General features: G+C 37.2%; 1 protein-coding gene across 1 annotated transcript in view; it reads right to left on the bottom strand.

Moving 5' to 3' along the window:
* Nucleotides 1-1,438: 1,438 nt before the first annotated feature.
* The window catches only part of urb1 (URB1 ribosome biogenesis homolog), a 29,351-nt gene continuing 9,261 nt past the window's right edge, over nucleotides 1,439-21,528 (bottom strand). The window contains 29 exon segments of the mRNA XM_030152695.1: nucleotides 1,439-1,759; nucleotides 2,199-2,759; nucleotides 4,097-4,335; nucleotides 4,464-4,670; nucleotides 6,078-6,187; nucleotides 7,225-7,368; nucleotides 7,592-7,611; nucleotides 7,614-7,697; nucleotides 8,605-8,716; nucleotides 8,812-8,972; nucleotides 9,066-9,168; nucleotides 10,432-10,600; nucleotides 10,681-10,744; nucleotides 10,834-10,944; nucleotides 11,031-11,218; nucleotides 11,321-11,379; nucleotides 12,157-12,340; nucleotides 12,423-12,627; nucleotides 13,320-14,157; nucleotides 14,961-15,149; nucleotides 15,236-15,454; nucleotides 15,533-15,732; nucleotides 17,575-17,733; nucleotides 17,822-17,960; nucleotides 19,574-19,690; nucleotides 20,520-20,639; nucleotides 20,726-20,838; nucleotides 21,158-21,280; nucleotides 21,368-21,500. Coding sequence (XP_030008555.1) covers nucleotides 1,572-1,759; nucleotides 2,199-2,759; nucleotides 4,097-4,335; nucleotides 4,464-4,670; nucleotides 6,078-6,187; nucleotides 7,225-7,368; nucleotides 7,592-7,611; nucleotides 7,614-7,697; nucleotides 8,605-8,716; nucleotides 8,812-8,972; nucleotides 9,066-9,168; nucleotides 10,432-10,600; nucleotides 10,681-10,744; nucleotides 10,834-10,944; nucleotides 11,031-11,218; nucleotides 11,321-11,379; nucleotides 12,157-12,340; nucleotides 12,423-12,627; nucleotides 13,320-14,157; nucleotides 14,961-15,149; nucleotides 15,236-15,454; nucleotides 15,533-15,732; nucleotides 17,575-17,733; nucleotides 17,822-17,960; nucleotides 19,574-19,690; nucleotides 20,520-20,639; nucleotides 20,726-20,838; nucleotides 21,158-21,280; nucleotides 21,368-21,500 — 5,259 coding nt within the window. The 3' untranslated portion in view covers nucleotides 1,439-1,571.

Here is a 21,528-nt window from a genome sequence, read left to right as displayed (position 1 = left end):
GACGTATGTACGTCAGCGTCTGACGTCAACGCGTAACGCTGATTTCCTCATTAGGAAAAAAAAACAACCTATAAAAAATAATAATAATAAAAATAAAAATAATAATAATAATAATAATAATGAGGGAAGTTATTTTTTGTCCTCCCTGTTTTTCCAGTTATTTATTTTGATTTATTATGTCTGTTATTCTTTATAACATCTAACATACGTTTGTCTCAAAAACAAACGTGCAACAGGGCACTTTTAAAATTGTTTTCTTAATCTATATTCTATTTTGAAAACTCAGGACAAATACTACTACCACTACAACTACTATTACTACTAATAATAATGGTAGTAGTGCACCCTTGTGGTCAAATATGCACACTACATGTTGAATTCCAGTATATATTCAGCAGAACTTCAGAGGCACCACTGGAATCCAGCAGACAAACATGAATGTGGACTAAAGCTGAGGAGTTTTTTCCATATGCTTTATGAAATCTATAGGACCAACTTTTCAGCTGTTTAAAACAATGGTAAAATGACCTTTTTTTCCTAATTTTTTTTCCTTTTTTTAAATAAGCAGCATTGGTTTATACCAGATTCTAGACATAATGAAGAACACTACCAGTGTCGTTTCCTATGAATGGGAGTATTATTATGATTATCTTGATCCTCCGAATGTGGATGCAAGTAAGCTTAAATACAATAAATGTAAGTTCTTCTACTTTCCATATTTTTATGGTTTTTCCTTCCTCTGATTCATGATAAGAGACTTTCTCCATTTTCAGACTCAATTGTTATAATATTTTGGATAATCCTGGCTGCTTTTGTGGGATTCCTGTTTCTTAGTTTGAATCTAATGTCTCACAGTGGAAACTTTCTGAGGTAAGTAGTGTGACAAAATTTTGCATGTTCTGTCCTGAAAAGAGGTGGAAGGATGTGTGTGTGATAAGTAAACAATGATTTATGAATAAATGGTAAACTTTATATAATTAACACATTTGTAATTTTAAAACACAAATCTTGTTACTGCAGGAGTCAGAGATCCAAACACAAAGAAAATCACAGAATTTCTTCTGCCTGATCCAAGGCTGTATCTGAGAGAGCAGTCTTTTATGGATGAGAACAAACATCTTTAAACTGAGGTGACTGCTGCAACTTTAAAAATCAGAAGGATGAAAATGTAAGTGAAAAAGAAAAATAGTAAATCAGAGGTTTAATGTGTAATGCTACCATGTGTAATGGTAGCTTTTATTCTATTTCACCCTGTCCATTCCAAGTACAAAGCTACATTTCGTACGAAACAAAATGTTATGTAAGCACTATTTTGTTCTGGACTCTGGCCTTGTTGTAAGAGGACAAAAAGAGTCATTTGTTTTTTGTTGTTTTTGAGGACGCAGTGACAAATGGGCACACTGGAAGCTTGATTTTTTTTTTTTTTTTTTTTTTTTTTCACAATTCCACCTTTATGATGAAAAATCATACATGTTTACAAAATATCTTTAGTACAGTAAAAGTACAAGAATTACAAGCCATCTTCTAATACAATCTTTCTCAACAAACACAGAGGTGTTCCATTGTCAAGGTTATCTTTTCATTGTGATATCATTACAGATGGCTCTGATGGCAGCGTCAGACAGCGATGATTTGGATCTTTTCTGTTTTTTACACTTGACTCTGGTCACTAAGTTGACGTGAGACAGGAACAGTTCAGGGGATTCGACTCCACTCCACAACTCATGGATGTACAGTGACGACAGAAACAGGCCCGCCTCTGGAAAGGAGACACGAGGGACATTAACTACTCTGTCCACTGGACATATGGGAGCAGGACATGTTTTGAAAATGCTTTTTCCAACAGATGAAAATCTTGTATTTGCAATGGATTTAAGTACACCTAATAATAAAACAACCATGGTATACTTGTCAGGTTTTTCTTTCATTAATCTTAGTAGAAAAAAAACAAAACTGGAAAATGCTTCAAGTTCTTACATTAATTACTTGTTGTCTTCAGTCATTAACATAATCACCATTCAACATGCTTGAAAATCTTGAGTTCTTGTACCATTTTACATCTTTATACTATTATTTAATGTAATGTAATGCAATATGTTGCATCCTCATACAGATCCATTTTCATAATAATTCTTCCTGTCCATAACTGTAGAGTTCTTGTTTATTTTATGCATATGGGCAGCAGCAGACTGTCTTACCTTGTCTAAAATGATCACTGACTTCTTCTGGCAGGCAAGCAGAGACCACCGTCTGATGCCCCTCTGGGAGGTGGCCCTGGGTTTCCAGAAAGCGCATCATGATGCTGGTAAACAGCTTCAGGGTATCTGACCTTGCTGAGATGCTGGAGTTGAGCTGAGTTTCAAAGGCTTGATGGTAGAGTCTGAGGAGATCTGCTTTCACAACAGAGTCCAGCAACACTACATCCACGACTTCCCTGTGCTGCATCACAGCCTTTGCAACCCAGTGCACAAAGTCTTGTGATCTGCTTTCATCATACGAGCTCTCCAACAAGCAGCGTAGAGACCACTTGGTGAGTAAGTGAGCAGTATCGCTGGCCAACTGACTGGGCTGAGCTGACTGGTTTTCACTGAGGGGAAACACAGGCTCCCAGTGAACAAAGATACCACTGAGGTAGGATCTACTCTCTGTCAGGAGATGATCCTCTTGTTTCTCCGTTTCCGTTTCCTCTGACAGTTTCTCTTTTCGTGTGCGAGCCTGGGAAGAAGAACCTTTACCACGGACCTTGTCTTTTCCCATCCCTAGGAACAAAGATGAGGAAAACTGTGTTAATCTTCATAAAGACGCACATTTGCAAGAAGTACATACAACCATCCTGTGTAGTATAAAATGGTTTAACCCATAAAGATCCAAACATCCACTGGTGACCAAAATCATTTACTGACATAAAATGTTTAATACCTGTTGATCCACTAATCCTATCAATACTTGTAAATAATTGGTGCAAAATGCCATTTGTCATTTTTTCATGGTCATCAGATATGACCCATTTGGACGTTCAGAGGCTATGTAGTTATCGTGGAAACACCGTCATCTTCTACAACACTGATTCACCAGTAAAACCCATAGAGCTTGATAAATGACAGTGGATGGAGACACTTGTTCAGTTACTGATATCATTGCTGAAAAAGTCACATCTCTAATCTGAGCTTTTATGAACATCTACATGATCAGTAATTTAAAATGTAGGAAAATACTTCATTTTCACTGAAAAAAAAAAAAATACAGAGCATAATATTAGAGTAAATGATTATAAATCCCTTAAAGGTTAAAAATTGAGAAAAATTAATTTCGGAACCATCATAAAAGTAGTACTGGGTCTTAATGAGTTAAATGCCCAACTGCATACACTATCTCAATGCGGGCTACATAACGTTTTCCTCAGTATTGTCTGTATGTTAACTATTTACAACAGAGTATGTGATTCTATATTGTGAGGTTTCATTTGGGTTTTCATATCCAAGTTTGGCCAAAGTTATCATTTAACAGTCTGCAGTCATCAGTTGTCACGCTGACCTCAATACTTGCACCATGTCACACTAAAAACACTTTCGGCAAAAATAAAAATGTTTTGACAATTAGCACTCTACTTTTTATGGCCCACCATGCTGAATGTGGACATAATGATTTTCTTTTCCATGAGGTGTTTATATTATGTTGTCCTCCCTTGTGGCTAAAAGATCATCTGCTATGACAGTATTTGTTTAGTGTGATTCATGTTGAGTGGGATACTGTGTCAATGCTCTTGCAAAAGAGATTTCTGATTTCCATTGGACTTCTTGTTTAACTAAATTTTATTTAGTTTTATCTGTTTATCTGTTTTTTTCTTCTTTTCCTCTCTCATGCCTTTACTTTTATTGCTTCCCTGCTGTAGTGCTTTATATGTTTTATATAAAGCACTTTGAATTGTCTTGTACATGAAATGTGCTATATAAATGTGCCTAAATGTAAATGCCAACAGGAATGGTAAAGAAATGGCAATTTAAATAATGACTTTAGTAAGTACTAAAGCAAAATCAAAATATGAGAAAATTTGAGCAATCTGAAGTCAAAGTTGAAGGTACTAACAAGCACTCACCCAACTCCTTCAGTTTATGTTTCTCAGACAAAGTTTGTATCTGAGTAATTAGTGCTGTATCACGGGACAGAGAGGCCCAGCAGAGGAGTAAAGCGAGGACTTCGTTACAGGACAGTGGCTGAGGATGAAGTGTAAACCTGTCAGCGTGTTTGTTGATGCCGAGAGCTTTCACATAATGCTTCAGCGCTGAGGAGAAAGTCTGCAGGAACAGGTTGAGCTGATTGGTCCTGACCCCCGATCTGAAAGGAAAAATAAACAGACACTGACTCATACTTGACCAGAACATGGAGGACATGTGTTATGTGCGCTGTTAGTGGACGTTTCGACCAATGGAGACTAACAGCCCTTGGACTTGATGGCCAATTACCTGAGGTGTCTACTGATAGTTGCTGCCACACACAGGAATTCACTGATGAGTGGGAGTGGGAGACACTTGAGCGACTTCAGGGGTTTTTCGTCTGTAGATGAGGAGGACTTGACTTCATTCAGCTGTTTGTCCTTCTGCCCGAGATTCGTAAACCACAGCACGTGAAGCAGGTCTATTATTGCACCGAGCAGATGCTGGTCGAGTTTCCTGAAAAGGAAAAGGCATCAATTTTTAGAGAGAAGTATAGAATTATTGTACATTATTGCAGTAATTTGAATGATATAAAAATAACAGTGCGCTGGCTGTTTATCCAAATAAAAATTCCAGACTTTTTCAAAACTCCATTTTTTTCCCCCAAGATCTTGACTTTATGTACTTTTATTTTTTTTCCCTTTTTCATTTTATTAATTTATTAAGACAGGGACAATGCACAATATACATTAACCTTAAAAAAGAGAGATGTAGTGTGTCAGTTTGTAGCACTAGGGCTAATTTCCACCTGTAGTCCCTGGACAGACTGATGTTATCATTAAAAAAACACAAATACTTCTGTGCCTGCTTTACTGTACAAACTGCTGTAATTACACATCATCCTCATGGGCGTGCAGGCATGATCTTTGCATTTTCGTGACACTACTAAAATTAATCTGATCCATGTTATTTTTTCTGCTACTGTTAATTTACTATATGACCAGGTCCAAATTATGGTAGGCTACAGCTTGTATTGTCCGCTGTAGTTCTTACACAGTCAATTTTAATAATGTTACAACTGCGATCTTTATGTAGCCTACATTACACAGGATGGTTGCCGTTTCCACATTCCAAAAAATAAATAAAAAATTGTCATTTTTATTTTATTTTTTAGCTGGACATCTTGTACGTGCATAGTGGTTTGCTTACAAGTATAATATTTACTTTCCGGATTCAGACACATGATCAATGACGACCTCCTTAAGTTGAACACGAAGGCTACACGAGCTCCGACTGGATATCATTCAAGTACCGATTGGTTCACAAAACTACATCACATTTTTTTACATGCTTACCTCATGTATCTTCCTATCTTACAAGATTATGTGACTTTGAGCAACCTCTAAAATTCAACTATGAGAAACTTTTTTCCTTATTTTATTAACCCTTGTATGGTGTTTGGGTCTGTGGGACCCATTTTCATTTTTTATGAAAAGAAAAATGATGAGTAATTATTTTTTTTAGTAATCTTTTTCCTCTCATATCTTGATTTTATTACATTTTATTAAAAAAAAAACAAACAAACTAAAAACGAGTAGCACTTTCATTCATAAATGTGATCTAGCAAAGGCAAAAAGGCAAATATTAAACATATATGCTTTTTATGTTGCTTATAATTGGAAGTCAGAAGTAAACATCTGTTGAGTATTTGAACGTAAAATTGTTTTGTTATGTTGAACTAAAAACCCACAAATGCACCACACCCAGGAACATAATGCTGAATAACAAAAATCTGAACACCACACAAGGGTTAACACTTTTACACAAAATTTCACACTTTTCAAGGTCTGGAAAACAGCATTTCAAAATTCTTTCAAGACCTGTGCGAGCACCCTGAATAATGATTGGACATTAATTGCATACCTTTTTTCAACCACCTGAATCATCCAGGTTAACAGCCCACAACTCTTGGTGAGGTTATAAGCTGCTTTGGTCCCACCAGCAGCACGGCACAATACCCTGATAATCTGAGCCTATTGGAAACAAACAAACAAATAAATAAATAAATATCACAGGTAGCAACTTTTCATTCTCATCATAATGAAGTATATTTAACATCATCACTCACCTTGAGTTCGTTAAGTCCTACATAATTATTCAGCTTTCTTCACTTTCCTCTTTACTTTCTTTATACTGGTGTGTTTAAAGCAGTGGTTTCCAACCTTTTTTGCCTTGTGACCTCATTTTAACATCACAAACTTCTGGCGATCCCAGACATTCAAAAGAGACTTTTTTTTTTGCTAAAATTAATTTGTTTTTGATCATGTAATAGTTTGCTATACTATGTTGCAAATAAACATTAATTTTAGACGACATTTAGTCTATATAATGTATATTATTATGGACAGAGGCAGAAAAGCCAGGTGTAGATTACTGCACAAGGTGAGAATTAGATTTTCCTTGGTCAGAAAATGTACAGTCAGTCCAGCTTGGATTTACAAGGCTGACAATTAATACTGAACAAATAAGAACTCAAACTATGAATTATGAAAGAGCTGCAGCACCTGAGACTGACCATAATGAACATTTGACAGATAAACAGTACCACAGTGCTTCAGCTTCAGCTTGTTTTTTTATGTATTAAGATTGTCTCTCTTAACTCACCATATACTTTTTATTAGTATTTTTTTTGTTTTGTTTTGTTCCCTCCGCCAAGGAGGTTATGTTTTTGCCGGCGTTGGTCTGTCTCTGTCTGTCTGTCTGTCCGTGTGCAAGATAAGTCAAAAAGTTATGGACGGATTTGGATGAAAATTTCAGGAAATGTTGATACTGGCACAAGGAACAAATGATTAAAATTTGGTGGTGATCGGGGGGGGGGGGGGGGGGGGGGGGTATCTGTCTTGGCGGAGGTCTGCGCTCTCTGAGTTCTTTTCTATTTTTTTTTTAACAAATTACTAGAAATTTCCGGCAATCCCATTTGAATTCCAGGCGACCCCAAGGTTAAAAAACACTGGTTTAAAGACTCTTTATTTCTTATGTATTTTACCATTTTGACTCCAGCAGTGTGTACCTGAGTGTGATCATCACACAGGGGGCTGCTGCTGAAGCCTAGAAGGCTCTGGAAGATCCCCTGCTGAGCACATAGTTCAAAGCAGTGTCCATCACTAACGCCTTCCTCCAGTACATTCAGGATCCATTCACGTTCCAACTTGTGCTGTGGAAAAAAACCACACTGTCAATACTCCCACTGCTGAGCCCCCTTAAAAGAAACATAAAACACCAGTCTTGCTAAATCTGCTCTGAGAAAAACACAGATGAAGGTTGAATGTTGTTTACATAAGCAGTGTTTGGACAGTCATTTATTTACTCAGGGACATCAGCTCTGATTTACAACAGAAAACAAAAACAGTTTTTACACACTTTCCTAAATATCTTACCTCCAAGTCAAAACCATAAAGAGCTTGAAGAACTCAGGAACCCTCCTGAAATCCAGACTCTGGTGGGACAGCAGAAACCTATTTATCACGACGTACATGTGGTCCTCTGGGAAATTAAAAAGAAGGAAAAAAGGTCACATATAGGAAAAAATGGAACACATTACTGATTATATTATGATGAAATAAACACCTGGGTCATCAGTGTTTTGGTTTTTTTTAAATCTACCTTGTACATATCCTATATTACATGTACATATCCTTATTTGCTCTACATATTTCTCATCTGTATCGAATTGGCTTTTGTATATTTCAGTAGTTCTAGTTATACTTTAGAGGCATGTGCGTATTTAATATTTTATGCTGATTTTTCTTTTGTATTTTGTGTGATATTTTTATTCAGTCCTTTTTGCACTTGTTTTAGCTGCTAAATAGAACTGAACCGTAAACTGATTTTCATTGTTTCTGTAATAGTGAAAATAAAGATCTATTCTATTCTATTCTATTCTATTCTATTCTATTCTATTCTATTCTATTCTATTCTATTCTATTCTAACACACAAAGCACACAAAAATATGATTGCAACTTAAAGGTGGGGTGTGAGATGTTTTCCTGGAGCATTTTTTATTATATTGCTTAAAATCCCCTTCACACTCCGATTACAACCAATTAATTAAATGCTCTAACATAAAAATAAAAAAATGTAGTCACCTGTAGAACAGACAGAACTGAAAAAAGACCATCCAATCATTTTAAGCGCCCAATCAAAATGATTGAATGGTGATATGTCTATCAACTTCAGAACAAGCATTGCGTGTGCCAGTACTCTGGAGGCGTGGCTTTGGAGGGGATGTCTGAAGAAAGTGGTTTGGACTTCTGAATTGAGTATTTTCAAAGTGTAGCTTGCTCAAACCGTTTCTCTAAGATCTCATACCCCACCTTTAAATGTTAAACATCACAGGGCAAATGACAGTGGTTAAGGCTTGACTTAATGAATACTTTCAGATTTACGCACCAGGTTTGAGCATCAGCTGAGCCACTTTAGAAATGTAAGTGGTCAAAACAAAAGGAAGTCTTTGATTCTTCTGTCGAACTCCATTCTTCACAATGTCCATCAAGTACAGCAGCTGTTCGACAAAAAAGGGCTCATCAGTGTGTCTGAAATATTTCTGCAAAAACACTTATTTGAGGAGTTTCAACCCCCCTGTTCCTGTCACGTTACCTGTCTCTTCTCTTTCAACCGAGCGCCTTCCAGGTGTTGGTAGAAGCAGCTCAGAACATGGTACGCCGCTGCTCTCAGTTTTGAGTCATAACTACTTAAAGCCATCACGGTTACACCGAGTGCGTGACTGGACACAAATTTGAGGCAGTCGATCACACACTCTGTCATGAAAAGTAAGAAAAATGCAACAGATGTTAGCGTTGCTGATTTATTACTGGTCATGAGCATTGACAACAGCAGTGAAATATGCTCACCTGGCCGCAGTATAGCGCTGAACAGAGGCAACAGAAAACAGGGATCATACACATTCCCAAGACTGGTTGTTTCATTTGAGGAATATAGTGGCTCTTTATCACCCTATGAGAGAAAAGAATGTGGATATAAATGGGTCAGTACTAGCGTAATTATATTTAACAGAAAAATAGATTGCAAGCGGGTGTGAGAAAATGATTTTCTTGAGTGAAACTAAAAAAAAAAAAAGTGCAGTGCAGAACAAAAGAATAATGCAACAAAATAAAGTGGTGTTAAAATCAGCATTGTTTTCATTAAACCTTTAGGTAAATTTTTTTATTGTGCATTACAATAAAATGGCTTTGTATGATTAATAAACATCTATATCATTATACTGGAAGGTGTCAGAGCATCTGTGTGTGTGTGTGTGTATCTGCACAGTTCTGAGAAATTGAGATGTTTTTACCTGGTTAGTTTGGTACCTACAGTTGAGGAACAGTCCCATCTCCTCATTAAATATCTCGGCAAGTTAAAAGGACCAATATTTTGGGAGATATTAGTAATTTTGGAATACAATGAGCCTTACAATCACGTTGCGTTGCTCATGATGGTTGACGGGAAGTGCAGAACCACGCTGCATGATGGGAAATTAAGTTAAAAACAGGAACGACGCATTTACTAACTTCAGTCTCTAGATATCGGTATTAATATGACCAATGGCTCCTCACAGGTCAACGCACTAGTTTAATAAATATTTTTCTAAACCATATTTGCTGATAATGTAAATCATTTCCTAAAAAACTAAGCTCAGAAAAACTCAAACTAAATAAAAACTTGACATAAAGAGACAACCAAAACTCCTTTTGGACTTGTAAAACAAACTTAAAAAAAAAACAGAAATCCAAAACAAAACTGAATCGGAATCAGCTTTATTCGCTAAGTGCGTAAATGTACAAAGAATTCTCTGCCTGCAGTTGTCCCTCTAGTGTCGATAACTTTGTACACATAAAAACAGAGATATCTACTCACATACAAGTAGATACCTCTGTTTTTTTCCTAAAAGCCTGCATATAAGACTGCCAATAAGTGACATTTACACACTTTATTTAATCATTCATTGGTCAGATCATATTTGATTATTTTTTGCTATTTAAAGCCACAAAGTTAGAACAAAAACATAAATGAAATAATAGTATATTTGTGGTGCTCAATGTACTATGAAAATCTGAATATGTATATTTAGATTTTGATAATAAAGATACCTCAGGACTATATTAAATATCTATGAGTAAAAAAAAAACTATTGGTCATGACAGCTTGAATCATTTTTAACTAATGGACCATAATGGTAAAGACACAGCTCCTAAATAAATTAATTAAAATGCCAACCTGTAGGATCAGTTTGCGCTGTTGGGGGAAGTGTGCGATGGTTTGGAGCATCCTGTCAGTCATGAGCAGGGCCAATAGTTCATCTGAGCTTTCCTGCTTCCACAGTGAAGCCCCCAGGGTCTTCCTGGTTTTGTGATGTTCTACAGCTGCCGAGCCCCACATGAAGGATCTGCAATTAAACGGCCACACTGAGCACTTAAAACAAACAACTGAGTTCAAGTAAAACAAACAAAAATCGGTGTAACTTACTGAAATGTTAGGAGGCTGACGTTGTTTCTTTCATATTCCTGAAGAAGCAGTAAGAGCTTTTGATCTGCAACAGAAAAACAAAATATGACAAAATTGACGAATAAATGACACAAATTAAAATAAAAATAAAAATACTGAGATGAATGATTTTACCGAGAACACTTAGCGTAGCTCCATATGCTCCCAAAAGGACAACAAAGTGACTGGTGTTACAGACTGTCGGGCATTTCTTCACCAAGCAGAGAAGTAGTGAAACTAATGCCTCTGTAATGACAATAAACGGTTTGTTTTCAATAAAATTATATTCTACTAGGAAAAAAGGGTTGTACTCTGTCCTCTGTGTATACTACCTTTAGTCTGAAGCTTGTCAGGTTCTTCACCACAGTCCAACATGGTGGGCAGAAACAGAGAATGGCTGCTGGTCATCATGTGAAGGGTGGATAAAGGTACGAGGTCCTTGGGGGCTTCACTGCCACTGTACATCACTTCTACCAGACTGCACAGGGTGGTCAGGAAGTGGTGATGTCTGTAGCGGTATCTACAGCAGGAAAAAAAGCACATTTGTGGATGTTTATTTAATTAAATATCAGATGTAAGGCTGTAGATTAAAGTGCACTTTAGATGCAAACAAGTATCTTACTTCAGTCCAGATCTGACAAAGCTGTTCCATTCAGATGCACTGATGTCGCCAGTGGACGTCTGTAAATAGAATATAACACTTTTTCTTCTGTCTTTTTACTTTGTTTTTATTATTTATTTTTGTAAGGGGAGGGACCAGAGCTTTTTCTATTGCTGCTCCAACTCTCTGGAACTCCCTCCCACTTACCATCCGACACTGCCCAGACCTCAACACCTTTAAATCCCTTTTAAAAACTCATTGATTTAAGATTGCTTTTAATGTTTAATTTTAATGCTTAATTGTTTTATATTCATATACCTGTCTTGTGCACCTGCTTTTTATCTGTTTTAATGTGTTTGGTTTCTGTTTTTATCTGCTGTATGTAAAGTCTCTTCACGTTCCATGAAAAGCACTATACAAATAAAATATAATTATTATTAATGAAAATCTTACTTTGGCATCCACATTGAATGCCATGAGAGTTTAAGATAAGTATAAAAGTATAAGCACAGAAATTTAAATAGAATAATTTAACTAGGAAATTAAAACAAACAAAACAAAGTGGCCTTTAAAAATGGCACGCAAAAGAAAATTAGCATAAAAATATAAAAAATACAAACTATTATTACTAAGAGAAAAATACATATTTACATAAATGTGCAATATCACCCCTTTCTTTCATTTATAAACCATTTTTTATTCTTACTATATAACTACTTCTAGGATTTTGACTCCTTCATTCTCGTATGTAGCCAATCTATCTTTCTATCTACATTCTGTCTCAATGTTTACTGTCTATTGTCCTCTTTCTTCACAACATATGATTCCAAAAAAAGAAAAGTAATAAATAAACTAACCACGAGTTTCAGTCTGTCCAAGATGTTCTGTTCCTGTGCTGACGGAGAAGTAGCCTGATCCTTAGAGTGACTGTAGGATGCAATGAGACACTTCAGGGCAGCAGTGATGATAGACTTCCTCCAGGTCTCTAGTTCTTCCGGACAATCTGCTAGTTCCTCAGTGATAACATTAACTAGTTGCCATCTGGAAAAAAAAAACAACACACTGAATAACTTGCTAATAATGTGCATGAATGAAAAGTGTCTGAGTTGGCAGTTATCGTTACCTTTCCAAAGTGTCCACTTTTTGAAGAGCACCGGGCAGATCTGAGATCAGATCTTTGATATCGTTGACGTTTGCAGAAAGCTTGATCAAACTGGAAAGTGTTTCAGTGTGTTGGACTCCAGAGTTTTCATCCAGCTTTTCCAGCACATATTGAGACAACTTCTCCAGCAGGGCTTTCTTCAAGGTTTTTAAAACTTCATTTTTCACTACAAAAACAGACAAACAGAATATCTTTAATACACAAGTGGCAAGTCCCATTTCTGTAGTTGACATACTACATGTTTTAAAGTGGTCATATTTTGCTAAACCCACTTTAATTAGTCTTTGGTTCATTTATTTGTGAATTTGGACCCTAATAGTTCATAAAGTTTGAATTTGAACCCTCCAGTTGCTGCAAAGGTGTCTTAATATTCATTTTAGCGAAATCAAGTGGATTTCTACAACCCGTTTTAATTCCGTCTTAATTTCTTGCATCTATAACTAGTTACGTCATGACATTTGCACATATAAGGTCAAGACTTCCGATGAACATTTCTCCGGGTATGCCATAATTGTGTGTTAGCAGCAGCAGTTGTAGTCCATACTGAAAATACGTCCAAACTTCGAGCTGATTACCTAAAATGTTCAGTTGTTGGTTGTATTAATGAACACAAGTGGCTGAACGGGACAGAGCAGCATGGTCAATAACCTGGAGGGGGTGAGTCATTTGTATTTAAAGGACCAGTGCTCAAAACAACCTTTCTGGTGTCATTACTCAGAAATAGGGTTGAAGATGGACCTGTGGAGTTGAATTAATGAAGAATTCAGACCCAAGCAGAGCATTTACAGTTTATGTAGACCACAGGGAAATGTTTTAAAATGCATAAAAAAAGTTACATATCACTCCTTTAATACACACCGTCTTTAGGTCTGGCAGGATCGTCTCTCTGTGCCACCTGTAGGTAGGTGTTAATGAGTGGGAGGAATGTTTCTGTCTGCTGTGAGAGCTTTTCCACGTTTCCTGGTTCTAAACACCACACCTCAAAGTAAAGGCGGTGTGTGGAGCTGTTCTGCAGCAGCAGTGAGCTGATGGCCTGACTGTTTGGGAGAGGCTGCTGGAGACAGTGAAGCAGCACATCTGTGTGGATGAGCTTTGCACTGCCTGGTTCACTGGACAGAGTCTGGAGCAGAAAAGCCTCCAGAGAAGGACTCGAGCAGGACAGCAGCAGCATTCCCAAACCGTGGAGATGAGCCTGGGACAGGAAAATGGAATGATGCTGGGAGGAATTATCTTTAGACTCAGTGAGGATCTGCAGCGCTGCATGGCCATAGACGCTGAGCTGGGCCTCAGTTTCACCACTGCTGGGGCAGATGAGGCTCTCCTGGGGGAGGAGTAACAGCTTAGAAACCACCTCCTTCAAATGAGTGAAGTCCATGTAGCTGTGAAGAGACAGAAGAGCCTGGAAAGGTTGGGACTGTCTCTTTACAGCCTGTGAACTCTTCTCTGTCAGCTCCTTGAGTACTGCCCTTTCTACAGCGCTCATGTAGCTACACAGAACATCCAGATGACCTAGATCACGAAGAGTGGTGGCGCTGATTTTCAGCAGAGCCAGAATGTCACCACTCAGCTGTGCACACAGACGCTTCAGCCTGACAGGGTTCAGACTGTGAGGAGGAAGGGCAGCCAGTTCGAGAGCCAGAAACCACTGCTCCATGCACGGATGCTTGAAGATGGAGCCAAGAGCAGAAACAAGGATCTAAACACAGAGAGTGACATATTAGGCAGAATCATTTTTGTGTTTTATACAGGCTTGGGCAGAATTTAATTGTGGAGCTGACATGGGACTTTGTGGTCAGTAGAGGAAGATGTGGCAAAGAGGTGGGAGTATATAAGCTCCACTTCATCCTTGGGTCTTCGCCACTTCCTTCTCCTCTTTTCTCCCTCCTCCGCTCTCTCCTTCTCTCCTCCCCCTTTTAGAACACATTTCACTAGAGAACCTAAACCGAACCACCTCCATGCAACACCCAGCAGTAGAACCCCTCTGTGTTTGGTCCTCTCTCCTCACACACACAAACACACCAATGTATAAGGATAAATATGTAATCAGTATCTGTTTCTGTCTTGTCTGGCTTGTCCCACTGTCCTGTCTTTTGTGTGTTTTGTCCCACTGTCTAGTCCCGTCCTGTCCCTGTACACTTTTGTCTATATGAGCCCTCCCTCTATGTATATTTATACAAGCAAGGAATGGATGAACATGTAAATATGAAGTTGGAGATTGTTACTTTAAATACGAGCTGTAATGAAAAATAAAGTTGTCCTCCGAAGAAGAGTGGTGGTAGTGGTGGTGGGTTTAGGGGAAGAAAAAAAAAAGTTGCGATTCATCCTGCTCCTTTTCAAATATGTTTTTTAAATGTTTTTATTTGTTATTTTTGGTTTTAAATGTTGATATTTGAAAATAAAAAATAAACAAACAGTTCTAAATATGCTTAAAAATATTAGTCACATTAGTACCATTTTTTCCCCTTATAAATAAGGGTAAAAGCTGTACTTTTCACCAACCTGCTCTTTGTTAGTTTGTGGTTGAAGTGACTGGTTGATTTCCAGGAAGAGGTCTGATCTCTCTTGTGAGTTCTCTGCCGCTGATTCAGAGGTTATTGTTGTTTCCTGTAAGTCCTGAAGCTTGATCACTAAATCCTGGAGTATTCCCATTAGGTTTTTAAGAACAGCAGCTCCTGTGTCTTTGGAAAACTGCAGAGGAAAAGAATACTGTGTGTCGGTTACAATTTTAACTCAATTTTAATTTGCTTGGCATTAAACTTTCTTTGCGTTCTTACTGTGCCAAAGTTTTCCACTGTTGACTTGACGTAGAGCAACATCTGCTTGATCGCTACTGGAAACTCGGCCAGCGACATTGAAGTTAAAGATTCCTCCACGTTCTTCCTGAGGTTCTCATCGATCAAAGAACTGGGTCCTTGGTTATATGCATCTTTTACAATCGCAGTGAAAGAAGCAGAGGTTTGCTGGTCTTTTGAAGGAGATTCAGTGGATTTGAACTGTAAAAAAAGTTAACTGTCATTTTCCACATTATAAAACTTTGTTATTTTGTGTTATATTGCAAGAAAAAAACTGACCACTTCCATCTGGCACTGCTGCGGTAGCCATTTGGAATAATACCGCTGCAGGTGTATGATAGACGGATGAGCAGGAGCAGGGTTTTCAGACGAAACAAGCTCTTTATCGTACTGTAGCAGAGTCAGACAGAGGGGGAGTGGATCTCTCTGACAATGCAGCACATCAGACAGCACTGCACATAAATACTCACACACCACCTCTGAGGATAAAAGAAACAAAAGATGTTATCAATCTAACAGCGTAGCACATTATCACTTCTGAAATATTAAAACGACAGCATCAATACAAAGAAAACAAGACATAACAAGCATGATTTATTCACTGGAGATGATGAAAAATAAACATCTCCCCATCTTGTAACAGAAATTTGCTGTCATATTGTTTGAGCTGTCACAAATATTGATTTTTAGCCTGTTATTAATTCTACAAATAATTATGTGTCTTTCTGTTGATTTAATGCATTAGAAGAATAAAGTTAGCATTTTAAAGGTACAATATGTAGCGTATGGAGAAATTTACACATATTAATTGCTTTTTTAAAAAATTATTTCTAATGAGTGAACAGATTGTAAAGTAACTAAAAAAGTTACCAGCTGCTTGTATCACCATTTATCTGTCCATAGTATTATCATAAATATAATGAGGAAGTGCTTTTTTTGCAGGTTTTAATCAGCTGATGTTTGTCGCTGTCTTGATGAAATCATTAGTGGCATTACAAAATAAATATTCCGACATAATCTGATTTCTATATGGAGGACACAGGGCATATTTTTGATAAAAATCCATAAAGTAATGGCTATGCTTCCTTGTAAATGCATTTATGCCTCTCTTCTGCTCCTGTACATCGGTAGTTTTGTCCACCACTTGTTACAATTAGAGAGGCAGTTATTATTACCACAAACATGAGAATTTACAAACAAAATTACATTATTTTTCAGTTATGAATTAAAAATTGCAATAAAATCCTAATTCTACTGTGCATAAATAGGCATTAAAATGTGGTTGGTTGAATATTAGGATAAATAACTGATGGCGTTAATTCTCTATTCAGGTACCTTTAAGCGCAGCAAAACAAGGGGGCACAATGACATGATGCCATTAAAAGAGCTCCGGTCAAACCTCAAAAGGTGAAAAATGATAAGAATTTGTTTCTGAATTTTCATTGAATTGAAACATTTCATTGGAAACAATTGCAGCTCAAATAATTGTGAATAACTGGTAAATAATATGTAATAATTGGTCATTTCAAAGAGGCTGAGATCTTAAAATTTTAGATGGTATAAACAGTACTGTGCAAAAGTCCTACGCCAACATTAGGTTTATCGTTTTTGCAGGGTTGAAATAAGTATACATATTTATTTATCATTCTCTTTTTTTCAGATACAGCAAGAAAAGACATAAAATATATGCACAGCTTTACAAGACAAAAACTGAACTAAGTGGGTTATAACAGTTAAAGTCACCATTTATTGTGACCTCTGACCCCAGGACAAGAAGCAGCACAAACAGAAACATCTGACGTGTGTGGAATAAAACCTGGTATGAAACATCAGAAAATTAATGCAATAAATCTCATATTGTCTGAACAAAAAGGGTTAGAGAGGTCACACTTAATACTATCACTTTGATTTATAGAAGCTGTTTTTTCCCCATGAAGCTTTAGTTTTTACTGCTGTACATACTTCCCATATATCCAGATTGGATCATAATACAGAGGCTGACAAATGCATATGTGTGGTCATTCAATCTAATGTAGGACTAGGACTTTTGCATAGTACTGTAATTTCAATGTTACTGAGCAAAAACTCATTAGAATATGTTTAGGCAGATTAAGGGATAAAAAGTGAGGTTTTTACAGTGACTAACAGACCAAAATAATGTATAGGAAATAAGTTTATAGAATTATTTATCAGTTTTTTACCCTGAAACTTTTGTTTTTACATATAACTTTACTAAACCAAAAAACCTAGTGTAATCCTGGAACTTTTGCACAGTACTATATCTTTACAGTTCATCCTAGTTTGGGGCACATGTACTTTACCTTTTCCTGCTGGCAGTTTGTTTCGAGCCTCCAAAGCAGCAGGTACGACCACACTGAAGGGAAAGGTCTGAATGATGAGGTCTTCACTCAGAGGTGGTCCGAATTCCTCCATCTCACCGTCGTTACTCTCCATAATGACATCGAGCATGTCTAGGACATCTGTAAGGTAACGTCAGTTTGGAAAAGAGCTTTTCCACATAATCACGGTACCAAGATATCAGCTGTGACGGTATCTGTTCGACGTTACCGTCTATGTGTGAGACTGGGATACTGGCCCCGTCCCCCTCCTGTCCGCTCAGGTTGGCTTGGAGAAGAGCTGCCTCCTGGACCAGGCTGGCAACCTTATCTGTGTAAACATGCGAGTTGGAAACCAGTTTTCCAAACACCTAGAGTCAGACAGCAGAGAATTAGATCTGTTTATCATGGTTTATGTAGTTGAAAAATGTTTTGGTCCATGTTGGAGACTTTGTAATCGCATGGATTCAGATCACACACGTTTCGGAAATGCACAAATATTCAACCCTTCTGGGAGAAGGTTCACTCAGCTCTCTGTGATATGTGATGTGTGTGCAAACTCAGTGGTTTCCAGCCTTTTTTGGCTCGTGACCCCATTTTAAAATCACAAATTCCTGGTGACCCCAGACATTCAAAACTGAGACGTTTTGTTGCTAAAATTAATTTGTTTTTGATCATGTGATAGTTTGCTATACTATGTTGCAAATAAACATTAATTTTAGATGACATTTAGTCTATATAATGTATATTATTATGGACGGAGGCAGTAAAGCCAGGTGTAGATTACTGCACAAAGTGAGGATTTTATTTTCCTTGGTCAGAATATGTACAGTCAGTCCAGCTTGGATTTACAAGGCTGACAATTAATACTGAACAAACAAGAACTCAAACTACGAATTATGAAAGAGCTGCAGCATCTGAAACTGACCACAATGAACATTTGAAAGATAAACAGTACCACAGTGCTTCAGTTTCAGCTTCACAGTTTGTCATGTATTTTATGGATTGCGATTGTCTCTGTCAACTCACTGTAAATTTTTTATTAGTGAGTTCTGTTTTTTTTTATTGTCAATTACTAGAAATTTCAGGCGATCCCGTTGAATTCCAGGCGACCCTACGTGGGATCCCGACCCCAAGGTTGAAAAGCACTGCCCTAATTCTTGTCCTGTTCTTTACCTCAGACATTCAGAAAAAACGGTGCATAAAGGAGACAGATATCTTGTCAAGATCCTCCTGGTGGCCGGGAAGAAGGCCATAACAAAGAACTGGCTTAAGACTGATGCTCCGTCTTACAAACAATGGCTTTCAATCATAGATGATATACTTGTCATGGAACATGTTACATATAAACTGAAGTTGAAAGAATGATTATTTTTCAACTGATCAATTGATGGAAAACAAGTATCAGGTTTCTGAATCTTTATATGGTTAGGGTTATATGGTTTTGTAAATTACATTTTCATACTGTGTATGGTTTTATGGTCGTAACATATGAACTGATTCTGTGATTTGTAAGATGATGCCATTATTCAGCCTCATTTATCTCACATTTGAGACATTTTGGTGATAACAGAATGGCAGACAACATTTATGCTCAAAAGACAGTATTACAACATTTCATTGTAGACATGTTTTCTACACTTACCTATTATTTTATTCATATATTACAATACTTATGTGAACCTAAGACTTTCGGAAACCTACTACAAGCACCAAAACACTTCATCTGCATAAGTAATGGTGAGTTTTGAGTTTTCACAAAAGATTTTTTAACTAATCTGACTTCAAACTTTCAGCATTTGGATTGAATTATCTTGTCTACAAATGCTCTATGACAGAAACAGGCCCCAGTTTACATAAAGCTGACATTTTCCTGAACATTTTGATATAAAACACATTTGCAAATACCTTACAAAGATGAATGAAAGAAAGTATGTAGAAATCAAACAAACACCCTTGGAGCTCTAAGGGTGAAAGGACTCACCCTCTCTAAGAACTGGATGACGGTTTCTTGTTGACTTGGCTCTAAACTAGCCAACCGGTCCAGCCACAGTTCCAGTTCGTTCCAGGTGTATTGAAAAACCCCGCTGTCCTTCAGCACCTGAATATGAGGAAGAAAAAAAAGGCTACTGTCGGGAAAAACCTGGTGAAATTCATTTGGAAATCATGCAGTTGAATCACAGTATAAAGCTTACAGTGGTGGAAGAAAGTTTTGGACACAAGCATTTTGTGGTATATCACATTAAGAATTACTCTTAAAGGGGTTATATTTTTGCTAAACCCACTTCTATTAGTCTTTGGTTCATTTATTTATTTGTGTATTTGGACCCTAATAGTTCATAAAGTTTGAATTTGAACCCTCCAGGTGCTGCAAAGCTATCTTTATATTCATTTTGGCAAAAATCAAGTGGATTTCTACAAACCTTTTTGAATTCCTGCTTAATTTGTTATGTTTTATAACTAGTTACATCATGACATTTGCATATAAAAAGTGAAGACTTCCGACAAACATTTCTCCGAGTACGACATAATTGTTAGTCAGCAGCAGAAGTTGTAGTAAAAACTGAAAATATGTCCAAACTTCCAGCTGATTACCCAAAATGTTCAGTTGTTGGTTGTATTAATGAACACAAGTGGCTGAACTGGACAGAGCAGCACAGTTAACAACATGGAGGGGGTGGGGTCATGTGCATTTCAAAACGACCTTTCTGGTGTCATTACTCAGAAACAGGGTTGAAGATGGACCCGTGGAGTTGAATTAATGAAGAATTCAGACCCAAGCAGAGCATTTACAGTTCATGCAGACCACAGGGAAATGTTTGAAAATGCATACTTCCATTAAAAAAAAGCAAAATATCACTCCTTTAAGTCACTGAACTCAGTCTGAGCTGAAATCTGCAATATACTGGAAACGAAGAGATGTTTCTCACCTTTAAAACCAACATGCGTGTGGAGGTTTTCAGGTGGGTGGTGCTGCTGCTGACAAACATCTTCAGAATCAAATAAAGTACTGACTTCTCCCCAGACGAGGATTCGGTATCTGCAACATCCTACGACAGAAAAGGCGACATAAATGAAACATATCTGACGACAGTGACAACGAAAGAAAATTAAAGCAACAGGATCATTTCTTTACTTGAATGCGGAACCAGGAGAACTTGCTAGCAGGAAGATCTAGGGCCAGCTGCAAAATCTGATACTGCAGAACTGGAGGAACTTCCTCCCTGATTCCTTTCTCTGATACAATGCCTGTTAAGATAAGGTAAGGTAAGGTAAGATAACGTAAGGTAAGATAACATAACATAACATAACAAAACATAACATAGCATAAGACAACATAAGACAGATAGATAAGACAAAACAAGATAAGATAAGATAAGATAAGATAGGTAGAAAAAAACAGAAATGAGTGAAAATTAAAATACAGAGGAAAAATAAGAAATTTGGTATTTATATAAACAGTTAAAGAATTTGAATTAAAAAATAAATAAGAAAACTTTAGATTTACTATAGATTATACATATTTCCTTTTAATTGTGTACCCTATTCATGAAAAGACAACAGTTACCTTTTAGAAGCTTGCTGAAGTCAAATTTGCACTGGTTAACTAAGTGTGGAACCACTTTCTGGTAAAGACATATGACCTGGAGAATCAGAGCCTTCAGGAGGATGACCTCAGCCGTCTCATCAACTACCAAACATATCAAACAAAAATGAGTCAGTTCACAGTGAGCAATGTTTGGAATCAATGCTCTATCACTATTGTGGATTCTGTTACCAGGGGCTTCGTTCATCATGTCCAGCTGTTTGCCACTCCCTTCAGCTTTTGCCTTTTTTCCATCAGTCTCAGGTTTGTCCTTCTTACTAAGTGACTGCCACTTTGAGACTATGCTCGTCATGTCAGGTAAGATCTGAAACAGAACATTAAATGAGAGCGCA

This window comes from Sphaeramia orbicularis, chromosome 13 (assembly GCF_902148855.1).
Source record: "Sphaeramia orbicularis chromosome 13, fSphaOr1.1, whole genome shotgun sequence".
Taxonomy (NCBI): domain Eukaryota; kingdom Metazoa; phylum Chordata; class Actinopteri; order Kurtiformes; family Apogonidae; genus Sphaeramia; species Sphaeramia orbicularis.
The sequence above is the reverse complement of the archived record's forward strand: the minus strand, read 5'-3'. Positions and strand labels throughout refer to the sequence as shown.